The sequence below is a fragment of the Talpa europaea genome, assembly GCF_964194135.1.
Source record: "Talpa europaea genome assembly, chromosome: 12".
Taxonomy (NCBI): domain Eukaryota; kingdom Metazoa; phylum Chordata; class Mammalia; order Eulipotyphla; family Talpidae; genus Talpa; species Talpa europaea.
The window spans coordinates 91,118,715-91,137,694 of NC_140079.1; the positions used below are offsets into that span (position 1 = coordinate 91,118,715).

General features: G+C 42.5%; 1 protein-coding gene across 1 annotated transcript in view; it reads left to right on the forward strand.

Moving 5' to 3' along the window:
- DNAH3 (dynein axonemal heavy chain 3) overlaps positions 1 to 18,980 on the forward strand; it is a gene marked incomplete at its 5' end in the record, with an annotated part of 132,039 nt that overhangs the window by 16,367 nt on the left and 96,692 nt on the right. The window contains 9 exons of the mRNA XM_084251178.1: positions 278 to 457; positions 3,778 to 3,914; positions 6,891 to 6,996; positions 7,176 to 7,354; positions 9,208 to 9,392; positions 10,833 to 10,956; positions 13,149 to 13,302; positions 14,004 to 14,148; positions 15,167 to 15,378. Coding sequence (XP_084107304.1) covers positions 278 to 457; positions 3,778 to 3,914; positions 6,891 to 6,996; positions 7,176 to 7,354; positions 9,208 to 9,392; positions 10,833 to 10,956; positions 13,149 to 13,302; positions 14,004 to 14,148; positions 15,167 to 15,378 — 1,422 coding nt within the window. The remainder of the gene's footprint in view (positions 1 to 277; positions 458 to 3,777; positions 3,915 to 6,890; positions 6,997 to 7,175; positions 7,355 to 9,207; positions 9,393 to 10,832; positions 10,957 to 13,148; positions 13,303 to 14,003; positions 14,149 to 15,166; positions 15,379 to 18,980) is intronic.

An 18,980-nucleotide genomic window follows, 5' to 3' on the forward strand; every position in this document is an offset into this window, starting at 1 on the left:
TAGGGGATTTGGAGCTTAATTTTGAAGTATGGGAAGGATTTAGAAATCAGGATGCAGGAATTTCCAATCAAGTAAAGAAAGAAACTTTGAGAAAGGAGAGAGGGTGAGCATAGGGTGAGCTAAGCCACACCTACCCTTTATTTTTAACACAAAAGCATGTGGTGCTCTTCATTTCCTTTTCTGGTGCTCATGTAGTACTGTGAATGGGTAAAAGTTGCTCCCTGGAGTTTGAGTGTCCCAATTTTGTGACAGTTGCCATATCTTGTGTCTTCTGAAGGATGGGAACGACTTCCAGGAGCCCTACCAAGAGATGGAGTTCTTTTTGCCTCAGCTAATCATGATCAAACTTGAAGTCCAAGAACCCATTATTGTCTTTAATCCATCTTTTGATGACTGCTGGCAGTTAATACACAACTCTTTCTTGGAAATTATTAAGAACTCTCAGGGAATCCCCAAGGTATAATATTTACTTAATCATTCCTTTGTATTTTTGTTCACTTATTAAATGAACTATATCTAAAATGACTGTTATATAAGGCACAGCTGGTAAGATATTCAGTTAGGAAAGTTCCACTGTAGCAGATTCATCTTGAGGATATCCTCTTGACCCAGATTTGGGGCCATAAAGAAATGCATAAGCATCCTAACAAGGGCTCTGGAGTTACTCTGTGACAGGGTCCCCTGTGAGGCCGTGCTCAAAAGGGTGGCTGAGTCCCAAGCCATATCCATCTTGGGTTAATGATTCACAATGGATTAATTGCTATGAACTTGCCAAGAAGCTTCATAAAATTAATTTAGTTCTTGACATTCTGTGCTTATTTGTTTAACTATTCTAAGCATCTAAGGAAGAGATTGAAGCTTCCTTTGCTGGTCCAAGCCCTTTCCTGGCCAAAGTGACTAATCAGATTCCAGAAGCTTGTTAGCACATGTAGTACTTACTGTGCAGGTCACCCACAAGAGTGTGTCCCTCTTGCACCCCATTTTCTATTTTCCTCCGAGTGTCTGGTAGGGATGGACCAGTGTCCAGTCCCACATGGAAAAGAGGCTGTGGGGTGTTTCTTTCTCCCTCTCCCTCCCACAACATGTGACATATCATGCTTAGATGTTCTTCAGCTGTCATCACACCACAGCACTGTTCCTAAGAGACTCTAAGAGCTCAAGAATTTAGAGTTGGGGTTTGTAGAGAAGCACATGAAGCCAAATGCTCCAGTTCACCAGAGAACTTTCTATTTGGAGTCTAACTTTTTAGACTATAAGACCAAATTAGTGGTTACCAGAGAGAAGGGGGGCAGAGGGTGGGTAGTGAGGAAATTAGAGGATCAGTTGTATGGTGAAGGATAGAATTGGACTTTTAGTGGTGAACTTAATGTTGTATATACAGATATTTATAATGATGACATCTGAAACTTATATAATGTTATAATGCAGTATTGCTTAAGTTAAAAAAAAAAAGAGGGGTTAGAGGGGTTGAACCCAACCACGCCAAACTAACAAGAAAAGTGGATGTATGGAGGGGGAAGAATAGAGGGCAGCTCTCCTGCCACGGATATCCCTAGGAAGGAAATGCAACAGAAGACCCTGTAATTTGGAAAGATAAGTGTGGGGCTTGGAGACAGATAAAGTACACACATAGCACTTCACCCAGTTGATCAGCAGTGTTTGCAAGCAGCTGGGCTGGGAGAGCGCAGGGTTCCTGCGGCTGCTACTACAAACAGCCCAGCAAGAGCTGGTAGTAGATTCATGGGTTGAGATACTAAGAAGGCGTGGTTACAGATCACAGTATGTACCAGATTTGAAAGCTAGGCCCAAACGAACGCCAGTGACTATTTCAAGCTAGGAGAAAAAGCAACTCAGGTCTTCACGTAGAGATGATCACAGCACTGCCTCACACCTCCACCCCCTCTGACTGTTTTATCCTGAACTGGGTAATGAACATTTAAAAGAATAGTCCCTCAGGTTGAGTATCTGAGAAGGATAGCTAAGAACAAGTGGATATTATCCCCCATCCTGCCTTATTTATGGTTAAACATGAATTTAAAAACCTGGACAATGTTAGCATGAGATTTTTTTTTTTAATAGCACTCAGGGTGCAGAAGGAAAGCATATTTATGAGAAAGTTTTTAAAGGAAGTTAAAGTAAATATCAGAAAATATTTGTCTTAGCAAAAACAAACAAACAAAAAAGAAAAACATGGATTCCCTAAAACCGACTAAAAGGAAAAGAGATGAATGAGAGAATAAATTAAACAAGCTGGTTGAAATAAGGAAAGAAGCTTTCTAAAACTAAAAATGCAGGAAGCAGAATTTAAATCAGTCTTAGCCATGTCAATGCATTACTTTCACAATCAGAAAATACATGTATATTATTATGGGAAGGGGCTGCTTGAGCCAATCTCTCTCTTGATGGGAGCATTCTCTCAAAATGCCAGGGAAAAGCCAAAGTCAGAGAAGTTCACAGGCATAAGCACTGGTGGTGATGACAAAGCCAAGAAGCTGAGGATCAGCGAGTGAGGAAAGAAGCTTAAATGGCAGGATGATTACCTGGAAAGGGCACTGTTGTTCTCAGTTCAGAGTTAACGCTTCCTGACAGGACATGGGAGAAACAGCCACATTTTAATGGCAACAGAAGATGTTGTTTCCTCTTTTGCTTAAAGACGTCTCCCCAAGAGAAACCCATTATCCTGCCCACACGTGACGCTGCGTGGCCTGGACGCACGCTTGGATCATGGCTTGCGTGGCTTCATCTCCACCTCCACGTCCACCTCCTTGCTTGGACTTGGAGAGTCCAACCACTCTCCAAAGAGGGAGGATCAAGATCCTTTACATTTGTTCTTCCCCTTCTGTAAATTGATGCATTCTCACCAATGGCAAACAACTCACATGACCCAGTAAAGCACTCTGCAGATCTTTTCTGAGACAGGCCACTAAGACCTTTCATAGCAGAGAAGACAGGGCAAGACGACAGGTCCCCAGCCAGGACTTTGCAGCCTACATGAGTCATGCAAATGAGAACATTCTCAGAGATAGACACATGCCATTAGGAAGTTGAAGGTTTGAGTTCTCAAGAAGGATGAGGTTTGTGTCTCATAATATAAAGCTATAGCATCTTTTTTCCTGAACTGAGAGGAGAATCTAGTATATCTATCCCCCCGTTTTTTTCCAGATGAAAAAACAGCCCACAGAGAAGCAGCTTCCCTAAGGCCTCATAGTCAATTAGTGCCAGAGTCAGAGTTAGAACACTTGTCTCTAGGAGGTTTTTTGTTAGAAAAAGTGGGTAGAGGGAGGAGGAGGGAGCATCACTGTCCCACTCATGCACTCGCAGAATATTTACTGAACTCTTGCTATGTGCCAGGCTCTTAGTAGACCCCTTACAACTGTGAGGAAGCTGATAGATCCAGGCCCTCATGGTATTTACAGCCTATGACAGGCCTAGGACAACTCCTTGCACCTTCAGTTCACTACAGCTGTGCTGACTGTTAAGTGGAGAAAGTTCAGAAGGAGAATGAACTTTAATCAGGGAAAGCTAACAACACACTGGGGTCTCTGGAAGGATGTTAGACTTGAAAGGAGTGGGGATTTGAAGATGAGTCATCCAACAAGAGGGTGAGGAGGGGAAATAAGTAAAGGGAACAGCAGGGTCACTCCTGCACACTCAGGGAGAAATAGAGTGAAAACACTGAAAACACAGGCGGGGTCTTTGGGAACCGTACATTGCCCCAGACCAGGCATGCATCTCATGGATATCTGGCACTACCCCTAAGTGGTTTCTACTTTCTAGGTGGAATCTGTCCTGTTCCCAGAATTGAAAGGATATGATCTGACTCTTGGAACCATTAATCCTGAAGAAAATCTGGTTAATGATTTGGTGAATCAAGCTTTAGAGATATTTCAGAAAAATCAAGTTGGTCCCCACAAGTAAGTTGGTTTACCTGTAACCTGGCCTTTTTGGCATCAGTTTAGAGTTCTGAGGATCCCCAGAGGATCCCCATTCCCATGCACCTGAAACCATACATAATAAGAATAGCCAGTATTTGCCTACATAGGTATTACTATTAATCCCCATTTTACAGATGAGAAGATTGTAGGTTGCCCACTGTTACTCAGCAAATAAATATGAGAACCAGAACTCAAATTCAATTACAGATCCACTGCCATTATTAGAAAGCTATGGCGTCAAGTGGCTTCTAGCATTTAGAAGTTTGAGCATTTTAGAAAAGTAACATGTGCATATATCATTTACAATGCTGTGACATCAGCAAAGTCTGGGGCAGTGCCTCTTATTAAACATTTTGATAGTTCCACAGTGAAGACTATGACTATTCACATAAATAGCCTCACGTCCATTTAGACCAGCTTTTGCTAGCAAGTGAATTTTATTTATTTATTTTTTTTTAATTTATTTTTTTTTTTTATTTTTTTCCAAAGATTTATTTATTTATTTATACAAGCACTGGGTACAGTCAGAAGCGCGGGAGGGTGAGAGAATTCACCAGAGCCAGAGCGGGGAGCAGAACAGGCAGAAGGACCTAAGTACACTGCTGAGGGGAGCAGCGGGCGGCAGGAGAGGTCTGCGCGCCATGTGGGACCCTCCTCCGGTGGCCGGGGAGCAGCCGGGGATCGAACCGGCGCCGCAGAGGCCGCGGGCAGCTTCGCAACCCAGCGCTCAACCGCTGCGCCACCAGGGAGGCCCATATCAAGTGAATTTTAAAGCAATTTGTGTTTTCAGATTTTTTTGGACTTAGGGATTAAAGAAGAGGGATTGAGAACATGGGGTCTGTGTGTTCTTTAGTCATCACACTGTGGAGTATCTCGAAGTTGCTCCTTTGGGCAGTGACTAGTCTAGGGTGGTAATGTGATGAAGTTTCCAAATGGAGACCCTCTGAGTTGTTATTAGCAATTATCATGGGAGAACAGGTATAAACCTAGACTGTCCTGGGCCATTCAGGGTGTGGTCACCCTAATCTTTTACTTCTTGACTATGGGTGGCTCTCTTGACATTTTGGACCAGAATGGTCTGTATGGTGGAGGTCTGTCCTGTGTATGGTAGGATGTTCTTCCCCATCACTAATTTCTATTTATTAGATGCCAGTAAGATTGTTACAGAGCAACCCCAATATAAAACGGGTTGCCTGACTGTGGGTCCTCACCCGTGTGCTTAAAGGGGACTTATTAATACTAAACTGCAGGCACACACAAAAGGTTAATAAAAGGTTTATTTACAAGGGAAGGGAAAATGGGGAAATGAATAACTCAGGGAGAAAAAGAGGGAGATAAGTTCATAAATGCGTCCTACCCGTTCTGCTGACCTGGAATCCCAATGACCCACTGAGCTGGCAAAAAAACATGTTCTGTCAGGCTGAGAGAGGGACCCCCTGGCCACATGGCTGGTTAAATATTCAAACAGAGAACATGGCTGCTTAACTCCACCCTCAGGTCCTCGCAACCATCCCTTTGGTGATCATGGGATTTGTAGTTCCCAGTGTCTTGATGGAGTTGGGGTAGAGTTCTCAAAGCTTTCATGGAGTTTGCTCATGGTGTGGTCACCCTAATCTGTTATTTCTTTCCCCCTAACAGGATCATTTCCCAACCAAAAGTGTTCCCAGACATGGCCAAGTATCCCCTGGGTGCAAAATAATCTCCAGTCGAGAACTGCTGCTAAGCTAGTCTGAAAATCATGGACTTGGATTTAGAAACCCTTGTGAATTTGATCTGGGGACATCTACTTGAAAGCTTCTTTATTATGTTCCTCAAATCTTATACACATAATTTGTCTTTCTGGACTGACAGTCCCATAGGTTTCCCCTTGAAGTGTACCCATATCTGTCCCTACCCCCAAGTTAATTCTACTTATTCTGTATCATCTTTATTTTAATTCAAACTGTTTTATGTCAGGGCATCCCAGACATCCTCCAGTTTGGGGAAAACCTTTACAGCCATTTTTGCATGGTCTCATAAAACACAGGAGGAAACTTAATTTTTTTGTAATAAATTTTAAGTTCACTAATTTCAAATTTTCATCATAAAATTTAGATATAAAATTTTAGACTGAAAAGAGGCATAATGTTTGTTGCACCTCCATCCACTATAGGTAAGGCATGCTATTAACTGCTTCATCTATGCATTGTTGCAGTCAAACTTTACATCTCGCAATTTACTGTCATTTCCACTTAAAATGAAAGACACTGATCTTTGGAAAAGGGAAATACCTTGTCAAAGTCCATGTGTTATAGAGCAGCCCCGATATTGAACGGGTTCCTGGCTGTGGGTCGTCACCCGCGCGCTTAAAAGGGACTTATGAATACTCCACTACAGGCACACACAAAAGGTTAATAAAAGGTTTATTTACAAGGGAAAAGGAAATAAGGAAAATGTACAACTCAGGGAGAAAATAGGGAAATAAAGTCTTTAATGCGTCCTACCCGATCCACCGACCTGGAAACCCAAAGGCACTCTCAGAGCTGGCTGGACTCTGCGAGCTGGCGGAGAGCCAAAATGGGGGACCCCTCCAAAGCCCACGTGTCTGGCTTTATACCCACCTGGCTGCTTAACCCCACCCTCAGTTCCCAGCCACCTTCCCTTTGGTGGGGATGGCATTTGGAGTTCCCAGTGTCTTTGGCTTTGGCCTGGGATGGGGGTGGAGTCCACAAAGCCTGTATGGAATTAGCTTTAGGACATCCTTTTCCCCCTAACACATGCATCTAGGAAGTAGCAAAATTGGGGTTTGACACCAGTGTTCTCAATTCCTAGTACACTGTACCTTTTGTCACATTATATTTCTCTTTCCTAGTTTAGGCTAATTTTTATGATATTGTTTCCTTATTTACTATTCTGACTAATCTGATTTGCTGACCTGTATTTGTATGTTTTATTTTATGCTCTTCAACATGGAAGATATTTAGATGTATATAAAAAGTATGATGACTTGCTAGATAACACAGCAGAGCAAAACATCTCTGCATTCCTGAAAGAGAATCATGAGATTGAGGATTTTGTGACGGTAAGAGATGCCACTTTACATTTCACATCTCTGTGACTTGTGACTTGCTACAGATGCTCATGGTCAATATTGTCAATGTCACTAGATTATGTTAGTCTAAAGGGACAGGAGTTGAGGCTGGGGGTGAATGCATAGAGGCTGAAGGCAAATGAAGTCACTGACTCTGCTCTTTTTTATAGCGGATCAGTGGTATTAAAAAAAGAAGAACTGAAATTGCATCTATGCACATCACTGTGCCTTTGGCCATGTTCTGCCTTGATGCCATGGTCCTAAATTATGACCTTTGTGAACGAGCCCAAAATCTTAAAGACCGACTGATTCAATTCCAAGTGGATGTAAACCGAGACACCAATACCAGGTATCACTATTGTGGGAAGAAAAGTATTGTGGGCCGAAAAGTATTGTGGGCCAGTTGCACTTTCCAGCAATCACCAGATTGAACTCTTGGTTCAATTTGCTTTTGCCTCCAAGTGAGGGTGACAGGGAATTCAGGTTCAGGCCAGAAGGTAAATGGAAGGGAGAAAACTACACGCAACCTGGTGTGGGAGGGTGGGGAGCTTGCTAGAGTGTCCATCTCTGCTCCTTCAGCCTTTACTTTCTACAGGCAACTTCATGTTGCTTCCTGGGCTTGGCTGCCTAAGGTAAAGGCACTCTCAGGGAACACACACTCAGAGACCTGGGTTTTCAGGACCTGTTATGGTCAACCCCACACAGACTTCCACTTTATTATCCAAAGACTCCTTCCATCTTAAACCCAATATTGTGTCTGTGTTTTGCTGATGACCACCAGTGGGTTGTAAGGGGTAGAAGCCCAGACAGACTGGCTAAAGCACAAATGGGAGTGTGGAGCTATCATGTTGAGAAACTCAGGAGCTTCTGGTTTCAGGCTTCCACACCACAGTTAGGATGCCAGCCCTCCACTTGGCTCTCCTATTAGCTCCATTCGTCCAGAACTCTCGCTCATTGCAGGAGCCCAGAAGCTCCAAGTTTATTCTCCCTGGTTCTCACCCAGAGAGAAGAATGTTTTCTCTTTTTCCAACTGCCTCATCAGAGTCCTGGCCTGTGTGACCTTGACCTCACCTGGGTTGTTTGTACAACACTGAAGCATTGTTAGAATTATGTCAGTTATTGGCATTTGCATAAATGGAGCATATTTGAATTACCCCTATAGTAACATCCTTTTTCACCATCTTGTATTTGAGGAACAGTGGACCTGATAGTTGAACATTAATCTCTCTTTGCCACCAGAAATTACTGCAGTACTTTTAAAACATGGTGAATTCAAATTAAATTAGTTTTAACATAAAATTTGAGGAGTTGCTATTGGTTTTGGTATTCTTGTTTTGGTTTAAGTCTACATTCTATCCATGATTGGCAGTATGACAATATCTGTTAAGAGTGTGAATTTTGCTCAAAGAGAGATTAATGTTCAACTACCAGGTCCACTGTTCTGAAATAAGCCAGAAAGAAAAAGAAAAATACCAATGGTCTCACTCATAGCAGGAATACAGAAAACCTAAATAACAGACCAGGAAAAAGACTAACTATAATAAAATCAAAATCAAAATCAACAAGCAGCTATAAACCAGAGACACACTCCAGGGGGGAGAAGGGAATAGGATTAAAACAGGGGGTTGGGAATTGTATGGGGACTATAACCAAGATGAAAATGCAAACATTGTGGAAAAATGATGTAAAAAATATATAAAATAATATTAAATGTCTTGTAAAAAAATAAAAACAATCTGAGATGACTGAAAAAAAAGGAGTGTGAATTTTGGAGTCAACTAAACGAGGGTTGAACCTTGGCTTTGACACTTACATACGATGTTGCTTTGCATGAATTTACTCAGCTTCACTTCCTTCCATTATAATATGTAGATCTTACTAATTCTTTTACCTTTTGGCCTTGTTGTGAAGATTCAGTTAACATATGCAAAGTGATTAGAATGGAGCACAGCACATAGTCAGGACTTAATACTTGTCAGATAGTATCACCATTGCCACAGTACTTACTCCTGAGCTGTAGTGTGCATGTGCATGTGAATACTATCCATCAAGTTCTTAAAAGTAAAGTTGGAAATCATTGTCCTAATCCCCAAACAGGAATCATGTCTGTTTAGCATAATGGGTTTTATATGAAAGTTATTTTTGTTGATGATGGTGGTGGTGGTGGTGGTGGTGGTGATAAAGGCTGTTCTTTCCTTGCAGCATTTGTAATCAGTACAGCATCATCGCAGACAAAGTCAGTGAAATTCCTGTCAACACAGAGGAGTTGGTATTCCTTATTGAATTCTTAAAGAAATCTAGTGATATCACAGTGTTCAAACTCAGGAGGCAACTTAGAAATGCAGTTGAACGGTTGGAGTTCCTGATGGACTATGCCGATTTGCCCCGTAAGTCTAATGCCCTATACACAGCTACAAATGTTCTCATATATTTGTATTTTTAGTTATAAGGAGTTAGGGAGGAGAGTCAGTAATTCTGCTGCTAAACATCACTGCTGGGAAGACTGCTTTTCAACTGCCCCCATGTTAGGGCACTAATTCCATGCTGTATCCACAGGAATTTGTTTCAAAGGAAATCTTGTTAGATAAAAAAGAAGAAACATCTAAGTACTTGACTACTTCTTAGATGCTTGAGTTGGCACTGTGTGCCTGGTGTTCCTGGAAAAGTCAGTTTCACATGCAGAATTCTTTTGTAAATGGGTAGATTTCACTCCTCTGTGTTCTTAATACTGTCCCACATTTGGAGTCTGTGGCACTGTCGTTCATGTTCCTGCATATCTTAAAAGGAAAGAAATGGCTCAGGCCCCTCTAAGGCTTATTGGGTCAAGTCAGAGTTTTGTAAAGAGCAGGTTCTGAAGGAAAAGCTGACATGCTCTTCACAAGCCAAGTTCAGAAGCTTTTCTCATCTGCAAGTTATCTTGTTCCCATGTGGGGAGAATTAATGGGACAGAAAAGTGGTGAGAGTTTACGAGCTGGACTCTCACTTTCGTCTCTGCCTCTTAAGTCTCCAAAGACACAGAGAGAACCTTGGGCATTTTAACAGATTAGAGCCGTAAGATGGATGGTGTCTGCCATTAATATTATCACTATCATTTAATTAAAAGGGAAACTGAGACTCAGATAAAGTGAAATAGTTTAAAGACGAACTACAACATCAACCCAGCTTTCTGTTCTGACACCTGGCATGGGAAGGCAGAAAAGCAGTGGTCAGACCAGGCTTTGGAGCTGGTTATACCTGGATTTGAATTCTGGCCTATAGTTCCTAGCAATGTGGCCTTGACCATAAAGTTATAACCAGCAGTTATAACTTAAGTGTGGCTTAAGTTGTTTTCCCAGTTGTTAAAACAAGGAAGATAGGGCCTCCCCTGGTGGCACAGTGGTTGAGCGCTGGGCTGCCCGCAGCCTCTGCAGCGCCCATTCAATCCCCGGCCACCAGTGAGGTTCCCACATGGCGCACAGACCTCTCCTGCCATGCCCACTGCTCCCCTCAGCAGTGTGTTTCGTCGGTCTGCCTGTTCTGTTCCCCGCTCCAGCTCTGGTGAATTCTCTCACCCTCCCGAGCTTCTGACTGTATCCAGTGCTTGTATAAATAAATAAATAAATCTTTAAAAAAAAAAGAAGAAGAAGAAGAAGATAGGACTGTCCAGCCTCTAGTCTGGCCCATGGTGCATGCAGGATAAATGCTGGCTTTCGTTCATTCAAAATGGGTCCATTCATTCAGTGCCACATCCACACCCACTTCTGCTGACCTCTAGTTCTGCTGTATTAATTCCCTGCACTCTGACCCACGCTGAGCAGTGTCCTGAACAGGTTGTATGTGTCTTGTAGCTGAGGATATCAAACTGAACAGCACGCTGTTCCTCTGGCCAGACCAGATTGAAGATATCTTCGAAAACTGCCGAAACCTCCTCATGAGCAAGAGGGATCAGGCAGAGATGGAACTGATTAAAAGGTACAGGGGAGTCTGAGGTTGTGTTAGAAACGAGACTTGGATTCATAACATTGCCGTCTTCTGGTTCTAGCCCCACAGCAATGTGTGAGCGAAGGCACAAGACAGTTGCTAGAGATGGAATTTCCTTTTGTTTCCCACTAAAGAATGTTCTTTTTAAGCCTGTTTCACTATCGTAACTCCTGCCAATGCCTTCCCTTCCTGCCTGGAACAATTGGAATTTGGCGGTGTAGAGAGAAAAAGACAAAAATAGTGACATGTAACAATGGCAAATAATGGCAAAAGTGCCAGCCTTACACAGGAGACAGATCTGTGAGATATCAAGACAGGGATAAGGAAGGCGGGTAGGAGCCTGGGAAATTGCCTGTTTTGCAGCTTGTCTTGTTCCCTGCTAATGTGCCTAAAATCACTTATTAATTATTTGTCAATTCAGTCAGTATTTATTATGGATTTTTGCTGTTGCGCTCTATTCTACACATGGAAGGGTACTTGGCTGCTAAATATATATTTTATTCCAGTGACAGAAAATATAGGCATAATGGAAAATCAGACCGTGACAAGTGAAGTAGGCCAAGTGCCAGGTACATGGTAAAGACATACACACGTACATGCACACATGTGCCTACATACCCCTCAACCTGTAACACTTCGTGAACTGTAGATTCATAGTCATACTATAACAGGGTGGTCCCCAGGAAAGGGGGAGGTTCCCTGACCCACCCAAGGGAGGGTGGAGCTGCCCCTCTCCCTGTCCTATAACAATACCATCCCCTTCACACACAGATCCCCCACTGCCCAGTTTTAGGTCCAATAATCCCTGCAGATACTCATGAGAAAACAGAAGAGTAGATAAAAGCAAGGATTTCTACTCAAAATGGGAGTTTGGATTGGAGGGTAAATCCATTTAGTTGCTACCTTCAAGATATGGCTTAGGTCTGCTGCCCAGAAACAGTAGGAACAAGAAAGTGTGTGTATGCATTTTCCCCATAGTGCAACCTTCTCTACACACATCTCTCTCTATATATGTAGACATGTATATATTATGGATATGAAGTACTTTGTAAGCTATAGTGTGCTAAGTAGTTGTAAGAAGTTTAAAACAATGATAGTAATTTTTTAAGATAATCACTGAATTAGACTATTGTCTGCTGTGAATGAACTCAAAACTGCTTTTATCAGAGATTTCTGTGCTATATTTGGAGCCTCCTCAAAAACAAATTTTAATGGTGTGAAAAGGCCCAGGAGCACTTAATTGTGTAGATAGTAGGAAAATCAGCTTTTCCCCCATTTTGTTCCACTCAGTGGCAGGTTCCAGGCCCTGGAAGCAACCAGGAATATGCCTGAGGGACATGTAGGAATGTGTAGGATGTAAGCTACTCTGCGCCTTGAGAGTGCAATGGACAAGCCTTGCCACACTGGGGGAAGAAGACAAGATGTCTTAGGGAGAGCAGCCCAGACTGTGTTCGGGGTTCAGAGCGAGCACAGTGCCTTGCATACAGAAGGTGCTCACTGTTTTGATGAATGAATGAATGAATGAATCAAGTCTTCTACAGCAACAATATTCTCTAAAGCCTACCAGAGTCTAAAGTCACAGCTTATTACAAAATCAAAACAAACAAATATCTAAGAAGAGGCAGGCTGTCTCTCATAGCAATTCTGTTCTGTATAGCTGAATGCTTTAGGCATTGTTGAGGAGAGGGGGGAGTGGCAGTGCCCACCTTCCCCTCTTCCCTCTTGTGCTCTTCTTGCCATTCCTCTTCTTTGAGGACACAGAGAACAAAAGAGATAGGGGAAATGGAAGATGAAATGAATAAATACAGCAGATGCTCTATGAAGGAAATGACCTGGGAGAGAGAGCATAGCAATGGGTGTATTACGTGGGCGAGGATGTCACTATAGCACCTCTTATTCATTCAGTAAATATTGTTTGTTTACTAGGTGCCAGACACTCTCCTAAGTGCTAGAAATACAAAAAAAGGAATTCTGGACATGAAAGGTGCAGTGATAGAGTTTGCATTCTATATGGAGTATATATGTATGTACATACACAAGATAGAGCAAGAGCATGATCAATCTTATATTTGCAGTATCAGAAGATCAATTCTCCCCAAGCTTGAATATGGATGAACAATGCTGATATTTCAAAATGCTCAATATGGAAAGTCCAAATGTGATTGGACTGTCTTTACTTTCAGGTGCTCAGAATTTGAGTCGAAACTTGAGGGCTTCAGCAAGGAACTGGAAGGTTTTAGGAAGCGTGAAGTGATGACTACAGAAGAAATGAAGAACAATGTTGAAAAGCTTAATGAGCTTTCAAAGAACCTCGATCAGGCGATGGTGGAATTTGAGGTTTGGGGTCTTGGCATGGGGATTTATAACTCTTTACTTCTCTTTGTTGATTCTGTTCCTGGGGTTTGATTTTTCTAACAGTTTTTTTATTGATTGATGGACCTGTTCTTTCACTGGCACTTTCAACTGCTTTTTTCTATACTCCTGCATCACACCAGCATTTCTGTTAGTCATTGAGTAGACAAGGAAGAAATTATAGAGTAAGTGTTTATATATATTACATTTATTAGGTTATCAACAGTGTGAAGGGCTTCATATGTGATAGATATGTCATTTGAGCCTATAACAAATTTGGGGGGCAGGTACTATTATTATCCGCATATATGCCTATTTAAAATGAACTAAGAGAATTAAGGCTTGAAGAACTAAAAAAAAAACTTGCCCTGAAGGTCAGCTGGTAAGTTCTTTAACCTTTAAAGTTCTTACTTTTGAGGTTAGTCAGCATCATATAAATAGCTAAAGCAAAGATAATGAAGGAAGTAGCAAATTATTGAGAGGTTCACCCAGCTAGATCTCAGCTGCTGTGACTCTGGGAACTACTGGAGGGACCTCCTTACTTGAGTCCATGCCTTATCTTCCTCTCTAGAGGAACAAGCATCTTTCTCAACTTGGTTTTCTAGGCACTGAGTAATATGCCATGGTGGCTTCTAGAGTTCAGGAGAACTATCCACCCAATTAACAACATCCCTTTTGCCCTGCAGTTGATCAATAAGGAGGAGGAACTGTTGGAAAAGGAGAAGAGTACCTTCCCTCTTCTGCAAACCATCATGACCAACAAAATGCCTTATGAGCAGCTATGGGTGACGGCCTACGAATTTAGCACCAAGTCAGAGGAATGGATGAACGGTGTGCCCTGGTCTCATTCTGCTGGGACAGGATGGGGTGGGGGGCAGAACCACCCTAACCAGTTCTGAAATAAGGTCTGAATTTCAGATTCTGGTGAACTTTTCATCAGATCCTGATACTTCCATCAGATTCTGATATGATAATGATGGAAGGTGGGCATCAAAAAGCCAGCCTGATTGTCAGGGTAAAATAGAATAGATAAACACCCAGAGCCATGGAGTGCTGTGGGTAGTGACTCAGAGAGATAAGTGGTGAGAGATTAAGATGTAAGTTCCACCCTTCTGCTGCTTGGAGAAAGACCAGAGCATCATGGATAGCTGTAAATTACCCCATTTTATGCTCTATTCTGGAGGCTAGTGGAGTATACTGAGGTGGTAGATTCAATAAGGCTTAATGATTGATCTGATGTGGGGCAAGAGGCAGTAAAGGAGAGGGACAAGCCAATGATGATATCTAGATTTTTAGTACAGGCAATTTGGAGGCTATGACTATCACTAAACAAGGGAAATGGCGAATTTGCTGGGACACTTGAATATATAGAGCTTGAGGTGTGTGCAGACATTGAAATAGAAATATAAATTAACAGTTGAGTATATCAGTTTGAAGTTTGTAGGTTTGGAGGGCTACTAAACTTTCTGGAATAATTTTCAGTTTGAATAATATTTTTGTTGATGCTCTTAATATTTTCAGGCACTTGATCATGTCTACACAGAATATTTTAGCTTATTTATTATTTTCATACCCCTGTTTGTATTCACTTATCTGTGTTGACATATCCATTATTACTCCTGTGTCAGGGTGATATAGGAGGTCAAGGCTTAGAAAATTCAGTAACATGCCCAAGGTTTATTGGCTTTTAAATCTAGATCCACCTTCAAGGCCTGTGCTTGTCCCACTAGCTATACCTTAGGCATACTTCTAAATTAAGGGAATCAAAGACATGTATAACTAGCACCTGTGGTGTGGCAGATGCTAGGTGGCCTGACCCTTCCCTCACACCCCATGTTTTCTATTTCAGGACCCCTCTTCTCACTGAATGCTGAGGAGATTGTGGAAGAAGTTAGCAATATGTGGAGGACGATATATAAGTTGACCAAGTCTTTTGTTGATGTACCTGCCCCCAGGCGCTTAGCAGAGAATGTGAAAATGAAGATTGAAAAGTTCAAGCAGCACATCCCTGTCCTCACTATTTCCTGCAACCCAGGAATGAAAGACCGGCACTGGCAACAGGTGCCTATCACTGCCCGCCCCCTAGCCAGTCCACACCTGGGCCTTGTAGCCCCCGGGAGGCAGGAAACATTACATCTTTTTAAAAGATTTATTTATTCATGCATACAAGAACCGGGGTACAGGCCAGATGTGTTGGGGGGGAGGTGAGAATGTTAACCAGAGACAGAGTGGGGAACAGAACGGGCAGAAGGACTGAAATACACTGCTGAGGGGAGCAGCAGGTGAGACAGGAGAGGTCTACCACGCCATGTGGGATTCTCCCCGGCTGGCCAGGATCGAACCCGCACTGCAGAGGCTGCAGACAGCTTCATAGCGCTGCCCTCAACCGCCTGTGCCACCAGGGGAGGCCCCAAGGGTTGAACTTCTTTCTGATAGGAGAATATACTTGAGAACAGCACTCAGAGTGATAGCCCTCAGAAGGAAGGGAACAGGTGGGTCCTGGGTGAGATGCCTGCATCTCCACACGAACAGGCCGCCCTTTCTCTTTAGGGACTCCATGGCTGGTGGCTGAGCCAGTGGTCACAAGGTATTTATGTGCTTGCCTAAGCAAATGACTGCTCAGGGTCCTCGTGGGTGGTAAGGGAACTCATTACAGGGAGAGAGGTCTTGATTTATTCCTTGACTAGGAGACACAGAAGAGAAAGTCACATGTGTCCCTGAGGACTCTTAACAATGACAAATGGTTTCTGCTGGGCTTGCTATGGTGTGGAATCTCATCCTCCAACAGGCTATGTTCAGAAACAATTTGCACTGTTTTTTTTCCCAATCCTTTGAGTTGATAGATGAGAATAATAAATATTCTCCCTAAAAATAGTTGGGATTTTTATAAGCATCCAAGTGTGAGGGTGATAAGGTGGTGTGAACACCAAGCAGAAAAAAGAAAAACTCATGGTGTTTCCAAAACTCACTCAAGAGCTAGCAATGGCCTTGAAATGTCCTGGAATTCCCATTTGCAGAGCCACACACAGGACTGAGGGCACCGTCTCTGCAAGGACCGTCTGAGGGCTACCCCATCTCCAGAGAATAGAGCCCAAGCATAGTGGACAGGAGCATTTCCATCTCCCTGAAAAGATAGAGACCTTGATATATGAGTGATTCAGGACTTTTCCTTAGAGTTACAGATTGTCAAGAATGTATGGGTCTGTAGGACTCCAGGAGAAGTAACTCAGCAGAGTTCCAGCTGAACCAAGCAAATTTTTGTTAGAGGCTCATGCCCAAGGGAACCAGTGCTGGAAAAGGCAAATTTTAAGCTGGCCCTCAGGAAAGCCAGAAGGAGAATTTTTAAGCCGCAGGTCCACTTGGTGGCGCAGAGGAGGGCAGCATTCTAGCTGTTGTGTGTTGGGCTATGCCCAGGCATGCACAAGCTGGTTACATTCCAGCTGTGCATGGAAGCACTTGGCCTTCCCTCTTCAGGAAACTGTAGGGCAATTACTAGTCAGGATGTCATGCTTTTGTCTAGCACAGTGCCTTTGGTTGCCCAAGTTGTTTGGACAGGATGTCAGTCAGTGAGTCCACTTGTTCAAACAGGACTTTTGGGGTAGCTTAGCCCGATTCAGTTTCCCTGTTTAAACCGGGCACTGGGCCACTCAGTTGGTGATCCAGTTCCCTTGTTTAAATGGGCAATTCCTATTTTACCAACTCGCAATTTCTTTTACCTAGACTGTCTCAAGAGGAACTGCTTTACATTTCTCAAAGTCTTGAAACTCAAGACCTAAGCAAAAGGTTTAAAGAAAGGCAGGAAGAGGTCATCTGAGTAGACTTCTGGTCTCGAGCCACCCTAAGCATCTACCCACTCTTGTGCTCAGGGAGCCTCTCCCTGTGGACTCTCACCTGTTAGGAGAGTAAGAGAAGTTAGGCAGTAGCCTCTGGTATTGCTAGAGCTGTCCATGACATGCCATTGTTGAAAGTGTCCTCATCAAAGGCATTTTAACAACACTCCAAAATCTCCCCTCCACCCACCGCTTTGCCCATCATGGCACTATTCTTAAGAAAAATCACGGCCATTCTAAGACACTCATAATTTTCATCTACAGACCACTAAGGAGGACAGGTGGGTTTTTTTTAAGTTCCTTAGAATTAAAATAATAACAATAATAGCTGAACGGTATTGAATACCAGGTATTCAATTGTTGTGCTGTGCCAGGTACTTTATATGGATTCTCTCCTTTCATTCTCCCAATACCCTTTGAAGTAGGGACATTTACGATCTCCAGTCTTTAAGTCAAACCAATCTAGGTGGTTTGACTCAGCCTAGCTGGTGAAAAGGAATCAAGAAATGCCAGGTCCGAGAGAGGGAGTGGACAGCAGAGGGCAGTAAACCATTGGTAAGAGTGAAGTGCAGCCTGGGAAGAGTCTCCTGAGTAATGAGTCCCTGAAGTGGAAGCCCAATGGACTGAACAGTTAAAGGCAAGCTCAGAAGGACAACAGCCACCAGAGCCGATTCCTGCCTCTATAGGTCACACCACAAACTGCCCCTGTGTCAGCCCTGGGCCTGGCACTCTGTCCTAATGCCTAACTCAGGAGATCCATTTGCACAGATTCTGTTCTGGCAGAGAGCTCTGAAAGTGGTAACTCTCAAGGCTACAAAAAGATCTTCTGGGTCATGGGGTGGCTGTGCTGTGGTTTCTGATCATTTCCTAGAACTGAAGCAGAAAAGGCTGGTTCCTGTGTTGGGGCACAGACTTTACTGTTATCAGCAAAAGGGCTGCTACTGTGGTTTAAAACAAGATGAAACAGAGTAAGATTTGACCTTAAGAAGAATCCTCACTGAGATGTAGAAAGCTGGCTCTCTGGGTTAGTGCTGCCCAGTAGAAACGACATGAGCCATATGTGCAATATTAAAACTTTCTGTAGCCATGTTTTCAAAAATACAGACAGGTGAAATAACTCTTATGAATTGGATATGTTTATGAATCCAAACATATCCAAACTATTATCCTTTCAGTAGCTAATCAATATAATGGTTTTAATGTGGTATTTCACCTTACATTTTCTATACTGAGTCATTGAAATACAGTGTGCTATATCTACATTTACAATTCATCACAATTGGGACTAGTCATCTTTAGAGTTTTCAATAGCTGCAAGGGATTACTGGTTACATATTAAACAGTGTAACTCTAGCTCTTAGTATTAGAAAGCCAGATGCCTTTTAAATTTCTATAATTAACAAAGTAATTTAAAAATTAAAAACACAAATCTGAGTCTTTCCTATGGGCTATGTACTATGTCAAGTTCTTTACAAAGTTATATCATTTAATCCCAGGAATAGTGTGTTATGCTAAGCAAATTCTCTAAGATATTAGAGATGAATGAGAGCCCAGGGCGATCAGGAACAGTTGTGTAGACTGTGTACTGCACAACTCTAGGGAATGCTGTTTTTGTGCACTATAATATGAATTGTACTTTCTCAAGTTATGTAGTATATAGTCTGCACAAGTATACATAGAAGACATGTGAAAGATACTAAAGTATAATGGATAAGAAATTCTAAGTCAGAATTGGATCGAAATCCCAACTCTGCCACTTATTAACTGGAAACTTGGACAAGTAACTTAATTTCTCTGTCTCAGTTTCTTTATATGTATAATAAGAACAATAAT